The sequence below is a fragment of the Cheilinus undulatus genome, linkage group 20 (genome assembly GCF_018320785.1).
Source record: "Cheilinus undulatus linkage group 20, ASM1832078v1, whole genome shotgun sequence".
NCBI classification, from domain to species: Eukaryota; Metazoa; Chordata; class Actinopteri; order Labriformes; family Labridae; genus Cheilinus; species Cheilinus undulatus.
Genome location: NC_054884.1, coordinates 42098892 through 42111738, shown reverse-complemented (window position 1 = coordinate 42111738; position 12847 = coordinate 42098892). Strand labels below are relative to the sequence as shown.

Here is a 12847-nt window from a genome sequence, read left to right as displayed (position 1 = left end):
CTGTCATTAATCATGTCATTGATCCTGTCAATGATCCTGTCATTAATCATGTCATTGATCCTGTCATTGATCATGTCATTGATCCTGTCAATGATCCTGTCATTGATCCTGTCATTGATCATGTCATTGATCATGTCATTGATCATGTCATTGATCCTGTCATTGATGTCATTGATCATGTCATTGATCCTGTCATTGATCCTGTCATTGATCATGTCATTGATCATGTCATTGATCATGTCATTGATCCTGTCATTGATCCTGTCATTGATCATGTCATTGATCCTGTCATTGATGTCATTGATCCTGTCATTGATCCTGTCATTGATCCTGTCATTGATCCTGTCATTGATCATGTCATTGATCCTGTCATTGATCCTGTCATTGATCATGTCATTGATCCTGTCATTGATCCTGTCATTGATCCTGTCATTGATGTCATTGATCCTGTCATTGATCCTGTCATTGATGTCATTGATCATGTCATTGATCCTGTCATTGATCCTGTCATTGATCCTGTCATTGATCCTGTCAATGATCCTGTCATTGATCCTGTCATTGATCATGTCATTGATCCTGTCATTGATCATGTCATTGATCCTGTCATTGATCATGTCATTGATCATGTCATTGATCGTGTCATTGATCATGACATTGATCCTGTCATTGATCCTGTCATTGATCCTGTCATTGATCCTGTCATTGATCCTGTCATTGATGTCATTGATCATGTCATTGATCATGTCATTGATCCTGTCATTGATCATGTCATTGATGTCATTGATCATGTCATTGATCCTGTCATTGATCTTGTCATTGATCCTGTCATTGATCCTGTCATTGATGTCATTGATCATGTCATTGATCCTGTCATTGATCATGTCATTGATCCTGTCATTGATCATGTCATTGATCCTGTCATTGATCCTGTCATTGATGTCATTGATCATGTCATTGATCCTGTCATTGATCCTGTCATTGATCATGTCATTGATCCTGTCATTGATCATGTCATTGATCCTGTCATTGATCCTGTCATTGATCATGTCATTGATCATGTCAGTGATCATGTCATTGATCATGTCATTGATCCTGTCATTGATCATGTCATTGATCATGTCAGTGATCATGTCATTAATCATGTCATTGATCCTGTCATTGATCATGTCATTGATCCTGTCATTAATCATGTCATTGATCCTGTCATTGATCATGTCATTGATCCTGTCAATGATCCTGTCATTGATCCTGTCATTGATCATGTCATTGATCATGTCAGTGATCATGTCATTGATCCTGTCATTGATGTCATTGATCATGTCATTGATCCTGTCATTGATCCTGTCAATGATCCTGTCATTAATCATGTCATTGATCCTGTCATTGATCATGTCATTGATCCTGTCAATGATCCTGTCATTAATCATGTCATTGATCCTGTCATTGATCCTGTCATTGATCCTGTCAATGATCCTGTCATTAATCATGTCATTGATCCTGTCATTGATCATGTCATTGATCCTGTCATTGATCCTGTCAATGATCCTGTCATTGATCATGTCATTGATCATGTCAGTGATCATGTCATTGATCCTGTCATTGATGTCATTGATCATGTCATTGATCCTGTCATTGATCCTGTCATTGATCATGTCATTGATCATGTCAGTGATCATGTCATTGATCCTGTCATTGATGTCATTGATCCTGTCATTGATCCTGTCATTGATCCTGTCATTGATCATGTCATTGATCATGTCATTGATCCTGTCATTGATCCTGTCATTGATCCTGTCATTGATCCTGTCATTGATCCTGTCATTGATCATGTCATTGATCCTGTCATTGATGTCATTGATGTCATTGATGTCATTGATCCTGTCATTGATGTCATTGATCCTGTCGTTGATGTCATTGATGTCATTGATCCTGTCAATGATGTCATTGATCCTGTCATTGATGTCATTGATGTCATTGATCCTGTCATTGATGTCATTGATCATGTCATTGATCGTGTCATTGATCATGACATTGATCCTGTCATTGATCCTGTCATTGATGTCATTGATCCTGTCGTTGATGTCATTGATGTCATTGATCCTGTCAATGATGTCATTGATCCTGTCATTGATGTCATTGATGTCATTGATCCTGTCAATGATGTCATTGATCCTGTCATTGATGCCATTGATCCTGTCATTGATGTCATTGATGTCATTGATCCTGTCATTGATGTCATTGATCCTGTCATTGATGTCATTGATGTCATTGATCCTGTCATTGATGCCATTGATCCTGTCATTGATCCTGTCATTGATCATGTCATTGATGTCATTGATCCTGTCATTGATCCTGTCATTGATGTCATTGATCATGTCATTGATCATGTCATTGATCCTGTCATTGATCATGTCATTGATCCTGTCATTGATCATGTCATTGATGTCATTGATCATGTCATTAATCATGTCATTGATCCTGTCATTGATCATGTCATTGATGTCATTGATCATGTCATTGATCCTGTCATTGATCCTGTCATTGATCATGTCATTGATCATGTCATTGATCCTGTCATTGATCCTGTCATTGATCATGTCATTGATCCTGTCATTGATCATGTCATTGATCCTGTCATTGATCATGTCATTGATGTCATTGATCATGTCATTAATCATGTCATTGATCCTGTCATTGATCATGTCATTGATGTCATTGATCATGTCATTAATCATGTCATTGATCATGTCATTGATCCTGTCATTGATCCTGTCATTGATCATGTCATTGATCCTGTCATTGATCATGTCATTGATCCTGTCATTGATCCTGTCATTGATCATGTCATTGATCCTGTCATTGATCATGTTATTGATCCTGTCATCGATCCTGTCAATGATCCTGTCATTGATCATGTCATTGATCATGTCATTGATCATGTCATTGATCCTGTCATTGATCATGTCATTGATGTCATTGATCATGTTATTGATCCTGTCATCGATCCTGTCATTGATCCTGTCATTGATGTCATTGATCCTGTCATTGATCCTGTCATTGATCCTGTCATTGATCCTGTCATTGATCATGTCATTGATGTCATTGATCCTGTCATTGATCATGTCATTGATGTCATTGATCATGTCACTGATCCTGTCAATGATCCTGTCATTGATCCTGTCATTGATCCTGTCATTGATGTCATTGATCATGTCATTGATCCTGTCATTGATCCTGTCATTGATCATGTCATTGATCCTGTCATTGATGTCATTGATCATGTCATTGATCCTGTCATTGATCCTGTCATTGATCATGTCATTGATCCTGTCAATGATCCTGTCATTGATCCTGTCATTGATCCTGTCATTGATCCTGTCATTGATCATGTCATTGATCCTGTCATTGATCCTGTCAATGATCCTGTCATTGATCATGTCATTGATCCTGTCATTGATCGTGTCATTGATCATGTCATTGATCCTGTCGTTGATCCTGTCGTTGATCATGTCACTGATCATGTCATTGATCCTGTCATTGATCATGTCATTGATCCTGTCATTGATCCTGTCATTGATCATGTCATTGATCATGTCAGTGATCATGTCATTAATCATGTCATTGATCCTGTCATCGATCCTGTCATTGATCCTGTCATTGATGTCATTGATCCTGTCATTGATCCTGTCATTGATCCTGTCATTGATCCTGTCATTGATCATGTCATTGATGTCATTGATCCTGTCATTGATCATGTCATTGATGTCATTGATCATGTCACTGATCCTGTCAATGATCCTGTCATTGATCCTGTCATTGATCCTGTCATTGATGTCATTGATCATGTCATTGATCCTGTCATTGATCCTGTCATTGATCATGTCATTGATCCTGTCATTGATCATGTCATTGATCCTGTCATTGATCCTGTCATTGATCATGTCATTGATCCTGTCATTGATCCTGTCATTGATCATGTCATTGATCCTGTCAATGATCCTGTCATTGATCCTGTCATTGATCCTGTCATTGATCCTGTCATTGATCATGTCATTGATCCTGTCATTGATCCTGTCAATGATCCTGTCATTGATCATGTCATTGATCCTGTCATTGATCGTGTCATTGATCATGTCATTGATCCTGTCGTTGATCCTGTCGTTGATCATGTCACTGATCATGTCATTGATCCTGTCATTGATCATGTCATTGATCCTGTCATTGATCCTGTCATTGATCATGTCATTGATCATGTCAGTGATCATGTCATTAATCATGTCATTGATCCTGTCATTGATCATGTCATTGATCCTGTCATTAATCATGTCATTGATCCTGTCAATGATCCTGTCATTAATCATGTCATTGATCCTGTCATTGATCATGTCATTGATCCTGTCAATGATCCTGTCATTGATCCTGTCATTGATCATGTCATTGATCCTGTCATTGATCATGTCATTGATCCTGTCATTAATCATGTCATTGATCCTGTCATTGATCCTGTCATTAATCATGTCATAGATCCTGTCATTGATCCTGTCATTGATCACGTCATTGATCCTGTCATTAATCATGTCATTGATCCTGTCATTGATCCTGTCATTGATCATGTCATTGATCATGTCATTGATGTCATTGATCATGTCATTAATCATGTCATTGATCCTGTCATTGATCATGTCATTGATGTCATTGATCATGTCATTAATCATGTCATTGATCATGTCATTGATCCTGTCATTGATCCTGTCATTGATCATGTCATTGATCCTGTCATTGATCATGTCATTGATCCTGTCATTGATCCTGTCATTGATCATGTCATTGATCCTGTCATTGATCATGTTATTGATCCTGTCATCGATCCTGTCAATGATCCTGTCATTGATCATGTCATTGATCATGTCATTGATCATGTCATTGATCCTGTCATTGATCATGTCATTGATGTCATTGATCATGTTATTGATCCTGTCATCGATCCTGTCATTGATCCTGTCATTGATGTCATTGATCCTGTCATTGATCCTGTCATTGATCCTGTCATTGATCCTGTCATTGATCATGTCATTGATGTCATTGATCCTGTCATTGATCATGTCATTGATGTCATTGATCATGTCACTGATCCTGTCAATGATCCTGTCATTGATCCTGTCATTGATCCTGTCATTGATGTCATTGATCATGTCATTGATCCTGTCATTGATCCTGTCATTGATCATGTCATTGATCCTGTCATTGATGTCATTGATCATGTCATTGATCCTGTCATTGATCCTGTCATTGATCATGTCATTGATCCTGTCAATGATCCTGTCATTGATCCTGTCATTGATCCTGTCATTGATCCTGTCATTGATCATGTCATTGATCCTGTCATTGATCCTGTCAATGATCCTGTCATTGATCATGTCATTGATCCTGTCATTGATCGTGTCATTGATCATGTCATTGATCCTGTCGTTGATCCTGTCGTTGATCATGTCACTGATCATGTCATTGATCCTGTCATTGATCATGTCATTGATCCTGTCATTGATCCTGTCATTGATCATGTCATTGATCATGTCAGTGATCATGTCATTAATCATGTCATTGATCCTGTCATCGATCCTGTCATTGATCCTGTCATTGATGTCATTGATCCTGTCATTGATCCTGTCATTGATCCTGTCATTGATCCTGTCATTGATCATGTCATTGATGTCATTGATCCTGTCATTGATCATGTCATTGATGTCATTGATCATGTCACTGATCCTGTCAATGATCCTGTCATTGATCCTGTCATTGATCCTGTCATTGATGTCATTGATCATGTCATTGATCCTGTCATTGATCCTGTCATTGATCATGTCATTGATCCTGTCATTGATCATGTCATTGATCCTGTCATTGATCCTGTCATTGATCATGTCATTGATCCTGTCATTGATCCTGTCATTGATCATGTCATTGATCCTGTCAATGATCCTGTCATTGATCCTGTCATTGATCCTGTCATTGATCCTGTCATTGATCATGTCATTGATCCTGTCATTGATCCTGTCAATGATCCTATCATTGATCATGTCATTGATCCTGTCATTGATCGTGTCATTGATCATGTCATTGATCCTGTCGTTGATCCTGTCGTTGATCATGTCACTGATCATGTCATTGATCCTGTCATTGATCATGTCATTGATCCTGTCATTGATCCTGTCATTGATCATGTCATTGATCATGTCAGTGATCATGTCATTAATCATGTCATTGATCCTGTCATTGATCATGTCATTGATCCTGTCATTAATCATGTCATTGATCCTGTCAATGATCCTGTCATTAATCATGTCATTGATCCTGTCATTGATCATGTCATTGATCCTGTCAATGATCCTGTCATTGATCCTGTCATTGATCATGTCATTGATCCTGTCATTGATCATGTCATTGATCCTGTCATTAATCATGTCATTGATCCTGTCATTGATCCTGTCATTAATCATGTCATAGATCCTGTCATTGATCCTGTCATTGATCACGTCATTGATCCTGTCATTAATCATGTCATTGATCCTGTCATTGATCCTGTCATTGATCATGTCATTGATCCTGTCATTAATCATGTCAATGATCCTGTCATTGATCCTGTCATTGATCACGTCATTGATCCTGTCATTAATCATGTCATTAATCATGTCATTGATCCTGTCATTGATCATGTCATTGATCCTGGCATTAATCATGTCATTGATCCTGTCAATGATCCTGTCATTGATCCTGTCATTGATCATGTCATTGATCCTGTCATTGATCATGTCATTGATCCTGTCATTAATCATGTCATTGATCCTGTCATTGATCCTGTCATTGATCATGTCATTGATCATGTCATTGATCCTGTCATTGATCCTGTCATTGATCCTGTCATTGATCATGTCATTGATCCTGTCAATGATCCTGTCATTGATCCTGTCATTGATCATGTCATTGATCCTGTCATTGATCATGTCATTGATCCTGTCATTAATCATGTCATTGATCCTGTCATTGATCCTGTCATTAATCATGTCATAGATCCTGTCATTGATCCTGTCATTGATCACGTCATTGATCCTGTCATTAATCATGTCATTGATCCTGTCATTGATCCTGTCATTGATCATGTCATTGATCCTGTCATTAATCATGTCAATGATCCTGTCATTGATCCTGTCATTGATCACGTCATTGATCCTGTCATTAATCATGTCATTAATCATGTCATTGATCCTGTCATTGATCATGTCATTGATCCTGTCATTAATCATGTCATTGATCCTGTCAATGATCCTGTCATTGATCCTGTCATTGATCATGTCATTGATCCTGTCATTAATCATGTCATTGATCCTGTCAATGATCCTGTCATTGATCCTGTCATTGATCATGTCATTGATCCTGTCATTGATCATGTCATTGATCCTGTCATTAATCATGTCATTGATCCTGTCATTGATCCTGTCATTGATCATGTCATTGATCATGTCATTGATCCTGTCATTGATCCTGTCATTGATCATGTCATTGATCCTGTCATTGATCTTGTCATTGATGTCATTGATCATGTCATTAATCATGTCATTGATCATGTCATTGATCCTGTCATTGATCATGTCATTGATCCTGTCATTGATCCTGTCATTGATCATGTCATTGATCCTGTCATTGATCATGTCATTGATCCTGTCATTGATCCTTTCATTGATGTCATTGATCATGTCATTGATGTCATTGATCATGTTATTGATCCTGTCATCGATCCTGTCATTGATCCTGTCATTGATCATGTCATTGATGTCATTGATCCTGTCATTGATCCTGTCATTGATCCTGTCATTGATCCTGTCATTCATGTCATTGATCATGTCATTGATCATGTCATTGATGTCATTGATCATGTCATTGATCCTGTCAATGATCCTGTCATTGATCCTGTCATTGATCCTGTCATTGATGTCATTGATCATGTCATTAATCATGTCAATGATCCTGTCATTGATCCTGTCAATGATCCTGTCATTGATCCTGTCATTGATGTCATTGATCATGTCATTAATCATGTCAATGATCCTGTCATTGATCCTGTCAATGATCCTGTCATTGATCCTGTCATTGATCCTGTCATTGATCATGTCATTGATCCTGTCAATGATCCTGTCATTGATCCTGTCATTGATCCTGTCAATGATCCTGTCATTGATCCTGTCATTGATCCTGTCATTGATCATGTCATTGATCATGTCATTGATCCTGTCATTGATCCTGTCAATGATCCTGTCATTGATCATGTCATTGATCCTGTCAATGATCCTGTCATTGATCCTGTCATTGATCCTGTCAATGATCCTGTCATTGATCCTGTCATCGATCCTGTCATTGATCATGTCATTGATCATGTCATTGATCCTGTCATTGATCCTGTCAATGATCCTGTCATTGATCATGTCATTGATCCTGTCATTGATCGTGTCATTGATCATGTCATTGATCCTGTCATTGATCCTGTCGTTGATCATGTCACTGATCATGTCATTGATCCTGTCATTGATCATGTCATTGATCATGTCAGTGATCATGTCATTAATCATGTCATTGATCCTGTCATTGATCATGTCATTGATCCTGTCAATGATCCTGTCATTGATCATGTCATTGATCATGTCATTGATCCTGTCATTGATCATGTCATTGATCCTGTCATTAATCATGTCATTGATCCTGTCATTGATCCTGTCATTAATCATGTCATAGATCATGTCATTGATCCTGTCATTGATCACGTCATTGATCCTGTCATTAATCATGTCATTGATCCTGTCATTGATCATGTCATTGATCCTGTCATTAATCATGTCATTGATCCTGTCATTGATCCTGTCATTGATCCTGTCATTGATCATGTCATTGATCCTGTCATTGATCATGTCATTGATCCTGTCATTAATCATGTCATTGATCCTGTCAATGATCCTGTCATTGATCCTGTCATTGATCCTGTCATTGATCATGTCATTGATCCTGTCATTGATCATGTCATTGATCCTGTCAATGATCCTGTCATTGATCCTGTCATTGATCATGTCATTGATCCTGTCATTAATCATGTCATTGATCCTGTCAATGATCCTGTCATTGATCATGTCATTGATCCTGTCATTGATCATGTCATTGATCCTGTCATTGATCATGTCATTGATCCTGTCATTGATCATGTCATTGATCCTGTCATTGATCATGTCATTGATCCTGTCATTAATCATGTCATTGATCCTGTCAATGATCCTGTCATTGATCCTGTCATTGATCATGTCATTGATCCTGTCATTAATCCTGTCATTGATCCTGTCAATGATCCTGTCATTGATCCTGTCATTGATCATGTCATTGATCCTGTCATTGATCATGTCATTGATCCTGTCATTAATCATGTCATTGATCCTGTCATTGATCATGTCATTGATCCTGTCATTGATCCTGTCATTAATCATATCAATGATCCTGTCATTAATCCTGTCATTAATCCTGTCATTGATCCTGTCATTTTAATGACAATGATTATAAATGTAAAACTTTATTTGTATGGCACATTTTGGGAGCACGGTTACTGTCCACCTTGTTGTTTATTATTTAACTCTATTTAACCAGGAAAACCTCACTGAGATCAAAAATCTCATTTACAAGAGTGTCCTGGACAAGAAGAGCGGCAGCACAATGCACAGAGTTACAGACATGAAATATTACAGTTAAAAATTAATAATAATAATTATAATGTTTATGTGAATGGATGTCATAATAACATGTAGGGTTTGTTTCACACTGACAGAACATGATCCATTCGATAATAAAGGCTATGTGTGTGGGCACGAGTGTGTGCGTGCGTTCACGCACTCCCTCTGGCATCAATGTAAATTTTTCTTTTTTTTTTTCGTTTTTGCAGGTATATCCCTCATATATGATATGTGTTGTGAAATGTGTAATATTCGATTATTTCACACAAATGTATCAATTTCACATTAGTCTTTGATTTCATCCTTCTACTGTTGAGGTCAGTTTCCTGTGGCAGGGCCAGAGCTGCCGTGGAGGTGTGCACATTTTCACGTCAAGTTTGTTTTTATAAATCCCAAATGTTGCTTACACTTGCGTACGCTTTCTTTAGTGCGTATATAGCGTTTATAAATGAGGCCCCAGGATTTGATCTTACCATGCAGCCCCGTCAAAAACATGTTCTCTCTCTCTCCCCCTCTCTCTCTATCTCTCCCTCTCCAGGTGTCTAACCTGGTCTTCCACAGACACATCGACCACTGGGATCATCTGGATTTTATCTGGGGTCTGGATGCTCCGGAGCAGATGTTTCCCTACATCCTGAAGCTGCTGCAGCAGCACCACTAGAGGGCGCCGTTCTCTCTGTGTGAGAGTAGACTGTGATGATGTAAACCCCTACAGTTCAGTCAGAAGAGCTTGTTTTATTGTGAAAGGTAAAGCGTCGGGACTTCCTCTGACAGTGTTCATGAACAAGGATGACACAAGCGTTTTAAATATAGGGATGGGTTTTTATGCTTGATTTTACTGGACTTTTTCCTTTTCATACCACTTTTGACTCTTTAACCATGTACTGTACCTCAGTAGGGATGTCATAATAGGATCAACTCCTGATACCATAAATATCACCACTGTGTGATTTTAGATCAAAAAATCTTTTTCTGTTTTTGTTAAACTATTTTATGAACAAAAATGAGATTGAAGTCACCAAAGAGTGTGATTCCTGTGTGTCAGCTCTGAGTTTTTACTCTGTTTGATGCTCTTCTGTAGTGGAACAGCAGAGGCTCAGGCCTCGTACACATGCAGGCAGGTGTTTTTAAAAACAGAGGTTTTTCTCCTCCACTTTCAAAGATAATCCCAGCCACAGGAAAGTCATTATCAAAAATATCTCCATCCACATTAAAACCCAGAGATGCAACTTAACAGCCTGTAAAGACCAAACCGTGTCAGCAGTACTCCGTCCCTCACTGTGACAGTGAAACAGCTCACTAAAACACCGACCACACCCTCAACATCACAACATTTCCTCTATGGTGCTCTGTAGGGACCATTTCATTTAGAAGAAGCTATTCCCCCAACCACAGCCAGGCCTTTGGAATGTTTAATGACATTTAAAGGATGACGTCATCATCAGAGACATGGCCGGAATGTTTTAATAGCTTTGAAGGATGACGTCATCATCAAAGACATGGCCGGAATGTTTTAATAGCTTTGAAGGATGACGTCATCATCAAAGACATGGCTGGAATGTTTTTAAAGCTTTGAAGGATGACGTCATCATCAAAGACATGGCTGGAATGTTTTAAAAGCTTTGAAGGATGATGTCATCATCAAAGACAAGACCTGAATGTTTTAATAGCTTTGAAGGATGACGTCATCATCAAACACATGGCCGGGATGATTTTAAAGCTTTGAAGGATTACGTCATCATCAAAGACATGGCTAGAATGTTTTAATAGCTTTGAAGGATGACGTCATCATCAAACACATGGCCGGGATGATTTTAAAGCTTTGAAGGATTACGTCATCATCAAAGACATGGCTAGAATGTTTTAAAAGCTTTGAAGGATGATGTCATCATCAAAGACACGGCCAGAATTTTTTAATAGCTTTGAAGGATGATGTCATCATCAAAGACATGGCCGGGATGATTTTAAAGCTTTGAAGGATTACGTCATCATCAAAGACATGGCTAGAATGTTTTAAAAGCTTTGAAGGATTACGTCATCATCAAAGACATGGCTGGAATGTTTTAAAAGCTTTGAAGGATGACGTCATCATCAAAGACACGGCTAGAATGTTTTAAAAGCTTTGAAGGATGACGTCATCATCAAAGACACGGCTGGAATGTTTTAAAAGCTTTGAAGGATTACGTCATCATCAAAGACACGGCTGGAATGTTTTAAAAGCTTTGAAGGATGACGTCATCATCAAAGACATGGCTAGAATGTTTTAAAAGCTTTGAAGGATGACGTCATCATCAAAGACACGGCTGGAATGTTTTAAAAGCTTTGAAGGATGATGTCATCATCAAAGACATGGCTGGAACGTTTTAATAGCTTTGAATGATGATGTCATCATCAAAGACATGGCTACAATATTTTAAAAGCTTTGAAGGATGACATCATCAAAGACATGGCTGGAATGTTTTAAAAGCTTTGAAGGATGACGTCATCATCAAAGACATGGCTGGAATGTTTTAAAGCTTTGAAGGATGACGTCATCATCAAAGACATGGCTGGAATGTTTTAAAAGCTTTGAAGGATTACGTCATCATCAAAGACATGGCTAGAATGTTTTAAAAGCTTTGAAGTATGACGTCATCATTAAAGACAAGACCGGAATGTTTTAAAAGCTTTGAAGGATGACGTCATCATCAAAGACATGGCTGGAATGTTTTAAAAGCTTTGAAGGATGATGTCATCATCAAAGACACGGCCAGAATTTTTTAATAGCTTTGAAGGATGATGTCATCATCAAAGACACGGCCAGAATTTTTTAATAGCTTTGAAGGATGATGTCATCATCAAAGACATGGCCGGGATGATTTTAAAGCTTTGAAGGATTACGTCATCATCAAAGACATGGCTAGAATGTTTTAAAAGCTTTGAAGGATGACGTCATCATCAAAGGCATGGCTAGAATGTTTTAAAAGCTTTGAAGGATGACGTCATCATCAAAGACATGGCTAGAATGTTTTAAAAGCTTTGAAGGATGACGTCATCATCAAAGACACTACGGAATGTTTTAAAAGCTTTGAAGGATGACGTCATCA

General features: G+C 38.1%; 1 protein-coding gene across 3 annotated transcripts in view; it reads left to right on the top strand.

Annotated features, from left to right (window-relative positions):
• The window catches only part of lipf (lipase, gastric), a 65522-nt gene extending 52732 nt beyond the window's left edge, over nt 1–12790 (top strand). For all 3 annotated transcript variants that reach the window (XM_041815415.1, XM_041815416.1, XM_041815414.1), the window contains one exon: nt 10300–12790. In XM_041815415.1, the coding sequence (XP_041671349.1) occupies nt 10300–10422 (123 nt within the window). In that variant the 3' untranslated portion in view covers nt 10423–12790. The remainder of the gene's footprint in view (nt 1–10299) is intronic.
• Nucleotides 12791–12847: the final 57 nt, after the last annotated feature.